We start from the raw sequence: 14777 nt of genomic DNA on the forward strand, positions 1-14777 counted from the left end.
CACCCAGAGTCCATAGTATACATTAGGGCTTGTTTGGTGGGTGTACACTGTTTCTAGACAAATGTACAAAATGTACCACCATATTAATATCATACAGAGTAGTTTCAATACTCTAAAAATCATTGTGCTCTGCCATGTATTTTCCCCTCTCCACCTAGCCAAAGTAGCCATTGATCTTTTGCCTTTTCCAGAATGTCATGCATGTCATATAGTTGGAATTATTCAGTAAGAAATCTTCTACTGAATGGCTTCTTTCACTTAGTAAGTGCATTTAGTTTCTATATTTCTTTCTTTTTTTTTTTTTTTTTTTTTTTTAATTTTTATTTATTTATGATAGTCACACAGAGAGAGAGAGAGGCAGAGACACAGGCAGAGGGAGAAGCAGGCTCCATGCACGGGAGCCGATGGGATTCGATCCTGGATTTCCAGGATCGCGCCCCCGGCGGCAAAGGCAGGCACCAAACCGCTGCGCCACCCAGGGATCCCAGTTTCCTCTATTCTTTTCTAGCTATATAATGATTAATTTTGAGCTCTTATAATATTCCTTTGTCCAGATTATTAGTTTACCATTCATCTACTGAAGGACATCATGATTGCCTTCAAGTTTTAACACATTATGAATAAAGTTATATAAATATTTTGTGCAGGATTTTGTGTAGAAATAAGCTTTGGGTAAATACCATGGAGGGTGTCTCCTGATCAAATGGCATGAGTATGTGTTGGTTTGGAAAGAAACTGTCAAATTGTCAGCAAAATGGCTATGCTATTTTGACTTCCAGCTAGCAGTGAATGAGAGTTCCTGCTGTCCCACATCCTCACCAGCATTTGGTGTCACTTCCCTTCTGAATTTTGGCCATTCTAATAGGTGTTTAGTGGTGTCTCATGTTTTAGTTTGCATTTTCATTATGTCATATGAAATGAAACATCTTTTTCATATGCTCATTTGCCATCTGTATATTTTCTTGGGAAGGCATCTGTTAAGTTTTTTGATCCATTTGTTTTTAACATACAGTGTTTTATTAGTTTCAGGTATCACATATAGTGATTCAACAATTCCATTCATCATCTAGTGTTCATCACAAGTGTACTTCTTAATTCCAAACACCTACTTAACCCATCCCCCCACTACATCATGCACACAAAAAATTCAAAATGGATTAAAGACTTAAATGTGAGGCCTGAAACATAAAAACACTAAAAGAGACAGGCAATAAACTTCTTTGGAATAGTTGTGGCAACTTCTTTCTAGATATGTCTTGGCAATTTGTTTATCTTTTAAATAAATCAGTCTTAGTTTCAGTGATTTTTTTCTATTGTGTTTTCTTTTATATACATCTCTATTCATTTTTTTAGAGAGGAGGAGTGGGGGAGGGGCAGAGGGAGAAAGAAAAATCTTAAGCAGTCTCCACGTGTAGAGAGCTCAATCTCACAACACAAGATCATGACCTGAGCTAAAATCAAGAGTCAGACATTTTCTGAGCACCTAGGCACCCCCTCTATTGTTTTTCTATTTCTATTTCATTTATTATGTTCGATCTGTTATTTTTCCCTCTATTAGCTTGGGTTCAGTTTGTCCTTCTTAAGTTCTTTGTGGTGTAAGTAAGGGGTTTTTTAATTCAAAATCTTCTTTTTTTCTTAATGTAGGGATTTATCACTATAAATTCTCTCTAGAACTGGTTTCTGCATCTTGTAATTTCAGTATTGTGTTTCCATTTTCCACCTAAAAATTTAAAAAAATTTTTCAACCCATTGGTTGTTCAAGAGTGGGTTGATGGGGAGAGTTTCAAGAGGCAGCATAGGAAGACCTGAATTCACATCCTCCCATGGGATAAGTTCACAGCTACTATGGAATAACTTTCCTCTGAAAAGGACCTAAGAACTAGAGGAATAGTGCCTGTACAATGAAAATAAAAGATAGATTGACATAGGTAGGAGAGGCAAAAGATCCAGTCTCATCAGGGCCAGTGATCCACAGTCAGAAAGGGAATCAAAACTACAGAACTTTCCTCAAGAGAGTAAAGGGACTGTGCCCCATATGAGACATACCAAACCTTGGGTCTGTCCACAGAAGATGAACCGAGGGGCACCTGGGTGGTCAGTGGTTTGAAACATTGCTTTGGCTCAGGTACATGATCCTGGGGTCCTGGGATCAAGTCCTCGTCAGCTTCCTGCAGGGATCCTGCTTCTCTCCTGTCTATGCCTATGTCTCTGCCTCTCTCGGTGTGTTCTCATGAATAAATAACAAAAAATCTTAAAAAAAAGAAAGGTGAGCTCCCCAAATGTTTTTTAAGACTTATTTATTCATCACACACCACACACACACACACACACACAGGCAGAGAATGAGGCAGAGAAACAGGCAGAGAGAGAAGCAGGCTCCTCAAGGGAGGCTGATGCGGGACTGGATCCCAGGACCACAGAATCAAACCCTAAGCCACCCATGTAAGGCACTAAACTGCGACCACCAGGGAGCCCCTCCTGAATGGTTTTAACAATCAAACAGGGAATTAAGTCCAGGGGACCCACAGAAATATAGAGAATAGAGACGGTGCCCTTAAAGGATATGCACAAACTTCTCACTCGGGATCCAGCACAAAAGGATAAGTTTGAGAAATGTCTATAGACCCATATTTGAGGGACACCCACTTACTAAATCCAAAGCAGGGGCTGGACAGATAGGAAACTGCAGAGGCTTTTGCAAGGGAAGAAAGCACTGGTGCTAAACAGTTTTGCAATCTCATCCTAACTTGCGGTGAAGAGCTGACAGCACCATCTGTGGTGCTTCTCTATAGCCCACTGCCACGGGTGTGTTCTGCCCTCACTGACCCTGCATAGTCACTGTGCCACAATCAGACCCAAGTGACACTACTATGCCATCCCTCCCCCACATAGTGCCTTGCCACACAGGGCGGGGAGCACCCGGACTTCACTGACCCAGACCAAACAGCCATTAATATGATCAGGCGAGGTGAGACCCATGCCAGCCATCACATGTAAGCAGTTACATTGCAAGAAATCTGAGGTCCGGTAGCTATAATGTTTATATTACATTAAAAGAATATAAAGCAAAGAGTGTATTAAAAGACCAAAAAAGGACTGAAATGATCTCAATGTAGGAGCACTTAGATATAAAGTAGAATATAAATGGACATAAAAGAAAATTGAACGCAATACAATAAAATCAGGGAAATTACACAACTCCAATAAAGCAATGCATAGATCATCAGACACAGAAACAAAATAAGGAAATAGCAGCCTAAATGACAATTAGACAGATAGCTTAATAGATAAATACAAACATTTTCTATGCAAATTAGCAGAATATACATTTTCTTAAGTGTACATGAAACATTCTCCAGAATAGACATGTGTTGAATCACAGAAAAAAATCTTAATTAAATTCAGAGACATTGAAATCAGAATCAAGATCTCTCTGATCACAAATGATACGAAAGATGAATGGATAAAGAAATGTGGTTATGTATCAATGGAAATCTCAGCCATTAGAAATGACAATACCCACCATTTGCTTCAACGTGGATGGACTGGAGGGTATTATGCTGGTGAAATGTCACGGAGAGGACAAACATTATATGGTCTCATTCTTTGGGGATATAAAAGTGTGAAGGGAATATTAACGGAAGGGAAAAAAGGGTGCAGGCAAATCTCAGAAAGGGAGAGCAGAACATGAAGACTCCTAATTCTCTGGAAACGACCTGGGGGTGGTGGAGGGGAGGGGGCAGGGGGGTGGGTGTGGGTGAGGGCCTGCGGTGGCCTTGCGGGCATGGACTGGGTGTTCTTCTCTCTGTTGGCCCTTGCACCCCCCCTCCCCACTCCTTTATACTAACCAGCTATGCCCCTCCACATCACCCTACCTCCGGCCAACTGCAAAACACCCCCCAAAACCTGCCGCTTCACTGCCCTGTGTGCGCCCCCCCTGTTGCCCTCCACGCCTCCCGCGCCGCTTTTTTCCACACTCTTCTTACGTGCTTTCTTCGTCCCTCCAGTAAGAGACGTTCCGGGCCCCCCCTGCCCCCCAGACTCCAGCTCTAGACGCAGACAGACCGCCATTGGCCTCAACGCTGGTTCTAGGGTGTGGCGTCCGAACACGGCGCCCCCCTTGGCGCACCAGCCAGTTTCCGAGTAACCGCACAGGGGGACCAGATTTGAGATAAAGACAATGGTTACAAGACAAGACTATTGAGAGAGGAAAAAGACAAAGTTATAGAGGATCTAGGAGAGACACAAAATAACCGCAAACAGGAGAATTGACCCGAGCAACTAAAAGAGTCAAGATACCCAACAACAAAACACACAAGAACGCAACAAGAACATAAATAAAAAAAAAACACAAAAATGCTTCGATTAATTACTAAGAAATTACAGCCCCAATGCGAACAGTAAAAATATGTATTATCGCGCAGATAAACGAAGAGAGGTACCCCACACAACTATATGAAACCCAACCCAACAAAAACCACCAATGGAACCAACGAAACACGAAAGCAAGACACGACAAAGAACCAAAAACCAACACAAACAAGAAACCACACAAAAAAACAAGAAACAACGAAAAAAAAAATAAAAAAAACAATTAAACACCCCAACCACCAAAAAAAACAATATGGGAACAATCTAGAACAAATGACACCGTCCCAAAAACCAAAACTATCCGATATTAACACAAACCACAAAAAGGAAAAAAACAAAACCACAACACAAGAAAAAAGAAAATAGGTGGACAGACAAAGTCGAAACAGACTCACCACCCCCCCCATCATAAGAAGTCGAGTAAGACAAACGTTTATTTAAAATATTTATTTATAAATAAAATAATAAATAAATAAAAATAAAATATTTTATTTTATTTATTTATTTCATGAGAAACACACAGAGAGAGGCAGAGACATAGGCAGGAGAAGCAGACTCCACATAGGGAGCCTGATGGGGGATTGAATCCCGAACCCTAGGATCACGACCTGAACCAAAGAGCATGCTCAACCACGGAGCCACCCAGGTGCCCCTAGAAGTTAGAAACTTACTAGAAGAAAATAATAAAGACCATATTGAAAATAAATGAATTATAGAATAAAAAGATTCCAGAAAAGACCAATGGAAAAAAAAGAGATGATTCTTGAAAAGATAACAAAAACTAACAAAACTTAAGGATACTAGCCAAGAAAATTTTTGAAAAGATGGAGCTCAAATAAATAAAATCAGAAATGAAAGAGAGGTTACAATTTATATCACAATGGATGTTGGGTGCTCAGCAGTTAAGTGCCTGCCTTTGGTCCAAGGAGTCCTGGGATTGAGTTCCCACATAAGGCTCCCTGCAATGGAGCCTGCTTCTCTCTCTGCTAGTCTCTGCCTCTCTCTCTTGTGTCTCTCATGAATAAATAAATAAAATCTTTAAGCAAATTATTTGTATCACAAAAAATAAAAGGATAATAAAAGAGTACTACAAACTATATGCAGCAACAAATGGACAATCTACAAGATATAGGTAAATTCCTAGAAATATATAATCTTCAAAAACAGAATTAGGAAAAGAGAGAAAATCTGATTAGACCCAATTAGTAGCAATGAGATTTAACTGGTAATTTAAAAAACTCCCAAAGTCATAGCCTCAGCAATCAATCAACAAAATGAAATAAAAGGAATCCAAATCAACGAGGAGAAGAAGTCATACTTTCACTTTTTGCAGATGGACATGATATTCTATGTAGAAAACCTGAAAGACTCCACAAAAGATTGGTAGAAACTAATACATAAGTTTAGTTAAAGTCACAGGATATAAAATCAATGTAAAGAAAACTGTTGCATTTCTATACACCAATAATGAAACAGTAGAAAGATAAATCAAAGAATTGATCCATTATGAATACACCAAAAAACAATAACCTATCTGAGATAAACTTAACCAAAGAGGTAAAAGTCTGTACTCTGAAAAATAAAGAAACACTATTAAAGAAATCAAAGAGGATCCAAAGAAATAGGGAAAACATTCCAGATCTGCAATGAATTGGATAAACAAACCCCTGTTATAATGTCTGTACTACCCAGAGAAACTACACATTTAATGCAATCATTATCAAAATAAAGCCAGAATTTTTACAGAGCTAAAACAAACCATATAAATTTGCATGGAACACATAAAACCCTGAATAGCCAAAGCAATCCTGAAAAAGAAAGGAAAGCTGGAGCATCACGATTCCAGACATCAAGTATATTACAAAGCTGTAGTATCAAGACAAGTACGTACTGGCACTAAAACAACACAGAGATCAGTGGAATAGAATAGAAAAACCCAGAAATGGATCCCAAACTATATGGTCTCTAATCTTCAAAAAGGAGGAAAGAATCTTCTACATATCCATGTAAAAAGACAACCTCTTCAACAAACGGTGTTGGAAAATGAGGCCATACATACAAAAAATGAAACTGGATCCTTTCTTACACCATACAGAAAAATAAATTCAAAATGGATGAAAGACTTAAATGTAGACAGGAAACCATCAATATCCTAGAGGAGAACACAAACAGCAACCTTTTGACCTCAGCTGTAGAACTTTTATAGACACATTGCAAGTGTTTAGTAAGAAAAAACAAAGAAAGAGAAACAAAGCAAAAATAATATATTGGGACTTCATCAAGATAAATCTTGCACAGCAAAGGAAATGATCAGTAACAACAAAGAGCAACCTGAATGGGAGAAGATATTTGCAAATGACATTATCAGATAAAGGGATTAGTTCCAAAATCTATAAATAACTATAACTCAAACACCCAGGAAACAAATAATCCAATAAGAAATGGGCAGAAAGACATGAATAGACATTCAAGAAGAAGACATATAGATGATGAACAGACACATAAAAAGATGCTCATCACTCATCATCAGGGAAATACAAATCAAAACCATGATGAGTACCACCTCACACCAGTGAGAATGGTAACATTAAAACAGCAGGAACAACAGAGCTAGCAAGGATGTGGAAGAAAAGGAGAAACCTCTATGCTATTGATGGCAATGAAATCTGGTGCAGCCACTCTAAAAAACATGTATGGAGATTCTTCAGGTAGTTAAAAATAGAACCCCGTAGGATCCAGCCAATTTGCACTACTAGGTATTTATCTAAAGGATACAAAAAATACGATTCAAAATGGCAACATGCATCCTGATGCTTATAGAGGCAAGTATCAAAACAATAGCAAACTATGGAAGGAGAGCCCCCATGTGTCCATTGACTGAGTTGTATGAGGAATATGGGTAATATAATGGAATATATATATATATTATATATATGTAATGTATATGTCTATGTATGGAAATTATTCAGCCCCATCAAAAAAGATCTTTCCATTTGCTATGACATACATGGGAGCTAGAGTGTATTATGTTAAATGAGATAAGTCAGTCAGAGAAAGACAAATATATGGTTCACATCATATGTGGAATTTAGGAAACAAAACAGATGAACATAAAGGAAGGGGAAAAAAAGAGGGAGGGAAATGAAACACAACCACAAGAAAATCAATGATAGAGAAAAACTGAGGGATAGATGTAGAGGTTGTGTAGGGAAATGGGGCCAAATGGGTGTTGATGGGTATCTAAGGAGGCCCTTGTTATGATGAGAGAACTGGGTATTACATGTAGTGATGAATCGCTAAATTCTACTCCCAAAAACCAATTACACTACATGTTAACCCACCTAGAATTTAAATAACAATTTGGGAAACAAAAAAAATAAACATTGCTCCAAAACTAATATTATGTAAATAAAAGCAAAAAAACTATATAATTATTAATACAAATAACAAAAATCATAAAAACAGAAGTCTAGGACCAAGTGGATTCAAGGTGAATTTCTACCAAACATTTAAAAAAGAGTTAATAGAGTCAGAGGAAGTTAGCAATGGAGTAGGTGGCTCCTTGGGTCATTTGTGCCCACAAAACACAACTAGATAACTAAATCATCTCAAACATGACAGAAAATTGATGGGAATCACAGAATAAACTTCACCAACTAAAGGAGAGAAGAGACTTCATCAAAGAAGGTGGAAGTGCAGACACATGATTTGGAGAGAGAAACAGATAATGGCTGCTGCAGAGGAGAGGGAGCTGTGGTCAAGGGCAGAGAAAGGGGCACATAGGGGAACACACAAGGAGAATGTTTCCCCAGAGGCATTAGCTTGAAAATTGAAAGGGCTGAAGTTCGTGAATTCTTCCAACCATCAGGGCTTAAAGCCAGGGATTTTTAAGGTCAGTGGGCTGGGATAGACCCGGAGACTACTCCTGAAGAGAAGACAGGAAAAACAACCCAAGGAAGGACAGAATGGAAAGATTAGAAATATGCTTGATGCAAGAAACCGAAGGCTGGAAGAAGCAAGAAAATGAATATAGTGACCTAGACGACAAAGTATTGGAAAGCAATGAAGAGCGAACAAAAAGAGAAAAGTAGGAATTATACCAAAACAAAAATAGACTTAGAAAATCAGTGACTTCATCAAACATAACTAACATTGTATATAGGAGTCCCAGAGAGAAGAGATAAAAGGAGGCAGAAAATTTGTGTGATGAAATAATAGCTGAATACTTCCCTAATCTGGGGAAGGAAACAGATATATACCAAGACAAGGAGATCAAAAAAACACAAATTCACCCGAAAAAATCACTACGCCGCCACATGAAGATGTATTGTGATTAAATTTGCAAATATACTGATAAAGAAAAAAATCTCCAAAGCAGCAAAACACAAGAATCCATAAATTACAAGGAAAACCCAATGTGCTAGCAGATTTTTTTAAAGAAATTTTGAAAGCCCAGAAGGGAGGTTGGTATCATATATTCAGTAATGAATGGGGGGATCCCTGGTGGCTGTCGGAGTTTCGCGCCCTGCTTTTGGCCCGGGGTGTGATCATGGAGTCCACAATGGAGGCCCGCATCAGGCTCCTGAGGAGCTGCTTCCCTCTGCCTCTTGCTCTGTGTCTTTCATGAATAATAAATAAAATATATTAAAAAAAAAAAACAAAATAATGAGCGCTTCTGCCCTCGCCCTCTCTCTGCGTCTTTCATGAATAAATAAATAAAATATATTTTTAAAAAAACCAAAAATAGTGATGGGAAAATCTGCAGCCGAAAAATACTCATTCAACTGGAAGGAATTATGCTGAGTCAAGTAGTCAATTGGAGAAGGAAAACATTTATGGTCTATTTTCATTCGGGGATATAAAAAATAGTAAAAGGGATTATGGGGAAAGGAGGGAAAGTGAGTGGGAAATATCAGAGAGGCTGACAGAACATGAGAGATCCTAGCTCTGGGACACGAAACAAGGGGGTGGAGGGGATTGTGGGCAGGGGGATGGGGTGATGGGTGATGGGCACTGAGGGGGGGGCATTGGTGGATGAGCACGGGGTGTTATGCTACATGTTGGACAAATCGACTCCAATAAAAATCAATACCAAAAAAAAACTATTTTCCAGGAAGGCTATCATCAGAATAGTAGGAGAGATAGAGTTTCCCCAGACAAACCAAAAACTAAGGATTTTGTGACCAATAAACCGCCCTGCAAAGAATACTAAAGGGATTGAGTGGAAAGGAAAAAACCAAAAATAACAGTATAAGGTAGGAAAGAAAACAGAAAAGCCAGTTAAAGAATATTTTTGTAAAAAAAATGATTTCAGAACTTAACTACTAAAAGATGAAAAAATAATAACATCATAACATTCGTTGGAGGTGTCCCTAAACTTGATGCCTTTGTACCATGGGACCAAGGGAATTGGGAGATTGACAGGAGTGGTGACTGGAAGACCATGGCATCTGAGCTAGCTAGGGAAGGAGGTCAAGGATGTGGAAACTAAGATGTAGATGTAATGATGTAGAGAGAGGAAGTAAAGGGGCCATGCAATGAGTTCCGTGGTCCTGCCCATGAGAGGAGAACTCAGACAGCTCAGAGAGCCTAATTTGAGCCAAACACTGCAATTGCTTGCTAACATGTGGACTGTCTCCATTTCCTCACGATGTGGCTGGGAAGTGTGCACTGTGGTTCTATTCTCTAGGTGAGGAGGTGAGAGCTGAAGACTGTTCGATCATGGAGGCACTACATGGAATAGCATAGATACTCCCTTTTTTCCCTTAGGTCGTATTCTCAAGAAATTCACACATCCCTATACAGATTCCTCGTGTAAATGTACATAGAGAACTAAAAAGTGGCAAGTGGTAAGAGAAAACGTATGTGAGACCTGCCAATAGAGGCATAATTTGTAAACTGGTGGTACCTCACTTATGCCATCATTTATAGGATGGTAACTTGAAATTTGGTACTACTATTATTGTAATTTCAAAAATAATGCCTGCTTGTGGTCTAAAAACATGGACATGGAGCACCCTTGTCAGCTCTCTGACAAATGCACTGGGCAAACAGGCTGACTCTTCCTCACTTTCGGTGCTAAAGTGAGATCCCTCCCACAGTGCACTTCAGAGCTGGGGAGGAGGCAGTACAGGGGTGGATGAAAAGACAAATGTAAGCATGGTGAGAGTGGTGAACAGGCCCATTTCCCGTTCACTGTGTGCAATCATAAAATTGTTGACGGTATGCCTTTGAATGCATTCAAACGATTAGGAATAAGAAGTGAAATGTGAGTCCTCGTCTTCCTTCCTTCCACAACCCTCACTAGCTGGTAGGCAGCCCTTGCAAAGCCCCTGTTGTTTTAGGTCACATGCCTGCTTCTGCAGGCCTCCAGGTAGAGCATCTGACTGAGGGACACTCTTTCCAAAGGCTAATCCCTGGAAGCAGCGTGTGTCCTTCTCATCAGAATTTTTTGACACATACCTATGGAATTAGTACCTGCCAGGGACTGCCAGGGTGAATAATGTGGGGAGAGGGCAGGGTCTTTCAGTCTTGGACTCATTAGCTCATGTGGGACAGAGGAAGAGGATGCAGGACACACAACATACGACGTGCAGCATCATTCTTATTATGAAACTAAACAGCAATATGAGTGGGGAAAATACACGGAACAACTGATCCTCGGTGGTATGTCACCTGGCCGGAATATACTTTGGCTTCTTGGTCAGCCAGGCCTCTTTTCCCAGTCATGGGCATGGGCATAGGCCGGAGAAAAGAGGAACAATGATGATGTGGACATCCAAGGCTTCTTTTAGGTGATTTGTTTGAAGGCCTCCTCTGGGATCTTGCTTCCTTCTGGAGGGAAGGAATTGAGACATCAGAAGAGCCAGAATCCAGAGTTTCATCCCCCGGCCACCAGCCTCCACCTTCTTGGCCTTCCTGAGGCCCAGAAACACCCATCTGTAGCCTGCTTAATGATTCCCAGACCTCACCTGGAGCACAGTGAAGACCTGACCAGCTCTGGTGTAGTTCCACTCATTGTCCTGAAGGCACCTGGAATGGGGAGAACAGGTGATCCCATTAGTACCACAGTACAGACACGCTGACCTTGCAGCTCTAAATCTGTGCCACTCTTTTGCCGGGTGCCTGTACCAGTATGAACATTAGTGTAATGATGAAGAAAGACCTAGTGAAAATGTCTATCACTGCCCACTAGAATATGCCCACTAGAATTCAAAACAGAAAAATAGAGCTCTCCAAAAGAACAAGGGAACTTAATGTATATTGATAAAGAAGACATTCAAGAAAATACATGGAAATTTAAAAAGTATAAGTTTCCAATCATTTTTTGAGAAATAATACACATAACTATGTTATCATTTTATGCACATTACATTTTAAAGTGTACAATTCAGTGTTTCCTTAGTTTAGTCATAAGATTGTGCAACCATCACCATTATCTAATTCCCAAATAATTTTATCACCTTACAAAGAAACTCTAAACATTAGCAATGACTCCCTATCCTCCTCTTCCCCAGACCCTGGAAACACCTAATTTGTTTGGTCCCTGTGGATTTGACTATGCTGGGCATTTCATATAAATTGAATCATACAATATGTGACCTTTCGGGGCTGGCTTCTTTCAGTTAGCATAACGTTCACAGGTTCATCCATGTCATGGCATATATCAGCCACTGTATTCTTTTTTTATGACTGAATAATGTTCTACCATGTGGACGTACCAGATTTGTTTATCCATTATCAGCTAAAGGACATTTGGGTTGTTTCCACTTTTGGCTGTTACAAATAATGCTGCTATGAACATTCCTGTACACGTCTTAGACTGAACATATGCTTTCATTCCTCATGGTAGTACTTGGGTGTGGAATGACGGGTCATATGGTAACTCCATGTTTAACATTTGGGGAGCTGCCAAAATGTTTTCCCCAACCCCTGCTCCATTTTATATTCTCAACAATAATACATGAGAACTCCAGTGTTCCACATCTGCACCAAAACTGTTATCATTCATTTTATTGATTAAAGCCAGCCTAGTGGGTGTGAAGCAGTAAATCAGGTGTGTTTTCAATCTGCATTAAATCCTTAACGACTAATGGTGCTAAGAAGTTTTTCATGTGTCGTTGGCCCCTTGTATATCTTCTTTGGAGAAATGTCTATTCAGGCCCTTTCTCCACGTTTTAAATTGGGCTGTTTGCCCTTTTATGCTGAGCTGCAAGAGTTCTTCATATATACCTGTCAGATACGTGATTTGCAAATATTTTCTCCCATTCTTGGCGGGATTTTTTACTCTTCTGATAGTGTCCATTGGTGCACAACAGCTTTTAATCTGATGAAGCCCAATTTATCTATTTTTTTCTTTGGTTGCTTGTGCTTTTGGTGTCATATATAAGAACACTTGCCTAATTAATGGAGAATTACACCGATGTTTCCTTCATGATTTATAGTTTAGTCTTACCTTTAGATCTTTGATCCGTTATAGTCTATGTTTGTACACGATATGAATCAGGGGTCAAAATTCATTGTTTTGCATGTGGATATCCAGTTGTCCCATCACCATCTGCTGAAAGACTATTTTTTTCCCAACAGATTTTTTTCATCACTCTCATTCACAATCAATTGACCATAAATGTGAGGGTTTATTGTGGACTTTCATCTCCATCCATTGATTCATGCACGTCCATATGCCAGGACCACATAGTCCTGATTACTGTACTTTTGCAGCAAGCTTTGAAATTAGGAAGTGTGAGTCCTCTAACTTTGTTCTTTCTTTCAAGCTTGTTTGGCTCACTTACATATGAAGTTTGGATAACCTTGTCAATTTTGTAGAGAAGGATTTTTGACAGGGATTATGTGAATCTGTAGATTGGACTAGATATTACTATCATCTCAACAATATTAAGCATTTAGCAATATTCCAACCCATGGAAATGAGATGTCTTTCCATGGGGTGTCTGTCTGTATTTATTATTTATTATTATTATTTATTATTTATTTATTATTTTTTCAGCAATGTTTTATGGATTTCAGAGTATAAGATTTATGCTTCTTTGTTACATTTGTTTTCAATATTTATTACTTTGATGCTATTGTAAGTGGGCTTATTCTCATTTCATTGTTGGACTACTCATTCCAAGTACATAGACATACAATGCGTTTCATTATTGGTTTTTATCCTGCAACCCTACTGAGTTTGTTTATTAGTTCTAAGCTTTTTGGTGGATTCTTTGGATTTTCTATAGTAAGTCAATGTCATTGACCATTATAGCATGTTTTAAATCCTTCAAGTATATATGCTATGAAACCTTTTCCATCAGCCTCCTTTCCATCTTCCTTTCCTTTCCTTTCCTTTCTTTCCTTCCTTTCCTTTCCTTTCCTTCCTTTCCTTTCCTTTCCTTTCCTTTCCTTCGAAGCAAAATCGTCCAAAATGTTATTTTTCCAAATTTCCTGTGAGTTTCTTTGATTCAACCCCCAGTTCCACCAAGTCACTGTAGTAACTCATCCTTCTCCCCTGCACATCCCACACTTACTTTGAGACCACTCAAGTTTCATCCCAGACTGAGTGGAGAAAGCATGGACCATTTCCTGCTGCTCCTGGGAGAGGGTAGGCATGGAGCTGAAGGTCTCTTGGTTGGAGAATGCACTCTGAGTCTCACCAGGGGTGGCATCTCTCACGAACAGCATCATTCACAATGCATAGATGGAGGGAAAATGGGCCCTCAGACAAGTGGACGAATGTACAATCCCACATCTCCAACAATGATGCTGCTCCCACTGCCACTCAGCAACTAGGTTCCTTCCATATGCCTACTGTGCTGCCCCCACACATCGATTCCTTGGCTGGTACCTCCAGCCCTCCCACAGAGCCCACCTTTGCAGGGACTGTCTACCAGCCTACTAGGTGTGTACTCAACCTGCAAACCAGGGAAGATTCTACATTCACATTTATTCCTTACAATAGCCCAAAGGAATGACAGTCTAATCCCCATTTTCCAAGGAAGACAATGAGTCACAGAGAGGTCATGGGACTTAACCAAGATGGCAAATACCTAGTGAGTGCTATGGTCAGAAGAGAACCCAGTCCTCTAACCCCAGACTAGACTGCTCCTTGGATCTACCGTTGGCTTTCCACAATACTGAAAAAAACAAGATGTCTACTCCACCATGCTCCCCCAACCCTGAGCCCAGGCTGGGGATGAGCATTTCCACCTACAACATAGCGCTCACCTGGAATTGCTGGCAGGGGTAACGGATGAAGGTCGGGTGAGGCACGAACAGAACCCTGAAACTTTCCTTCCACTTCAACAACAAACAACAATACCCCCTGAGAGTTGCACATGCTTCACATTCCCACGCCGTGTCCCCACTCAGAGTCTGAATTGTACTCATGCTGAAGGGACAATGTTCAC

At 39.8% G+C, this 14777-nt stretch overlaps 1 protein-coding gene across 1 annotated transcript in view; it reads right to left on the reverse strand.

Moving 5' to 3' along the window:
* Positions 1 to 11071: 11071 nt before the first annotated feature.
* The window catches only part of LOC119868322 (nuclear RNA export factor 2-like), a 63628-nt gene continuing 59922 nt past the window's right edge, over positions 11072 to 14777 (reverse strand). The window contains 4 exon segments of the mRNA XM_038588819.1: positions 11072 to 11198; positions 11338 to 11403; positions 13895 to 14050; positions 14052 to 14069. Of these exon segments, the coding sequence (XP_038444747.1) occupies positions 11162 to 11198; positions 11338 to 11403; positions 13895 to 14050; positions 14052 to 14069 (277 nt within the window). The 3' untranslated portion in view covers positions 11072 to 11161.

Source organism: Canis lupus, chromosome X (genome assembly GCF_011100685.1).
Source record: "Canis lupus familiaris isolate Mischka breed German Shepherd chromosome X, alternate assembly UU_Cfam_GSD_1.0, whole genome shotgun sequence".
Lineage (NCBI taxonomy): Eukaryota > Metazoa > Chordata > Mammalia > Carnivora > Canidae > Canis > Canis lupus.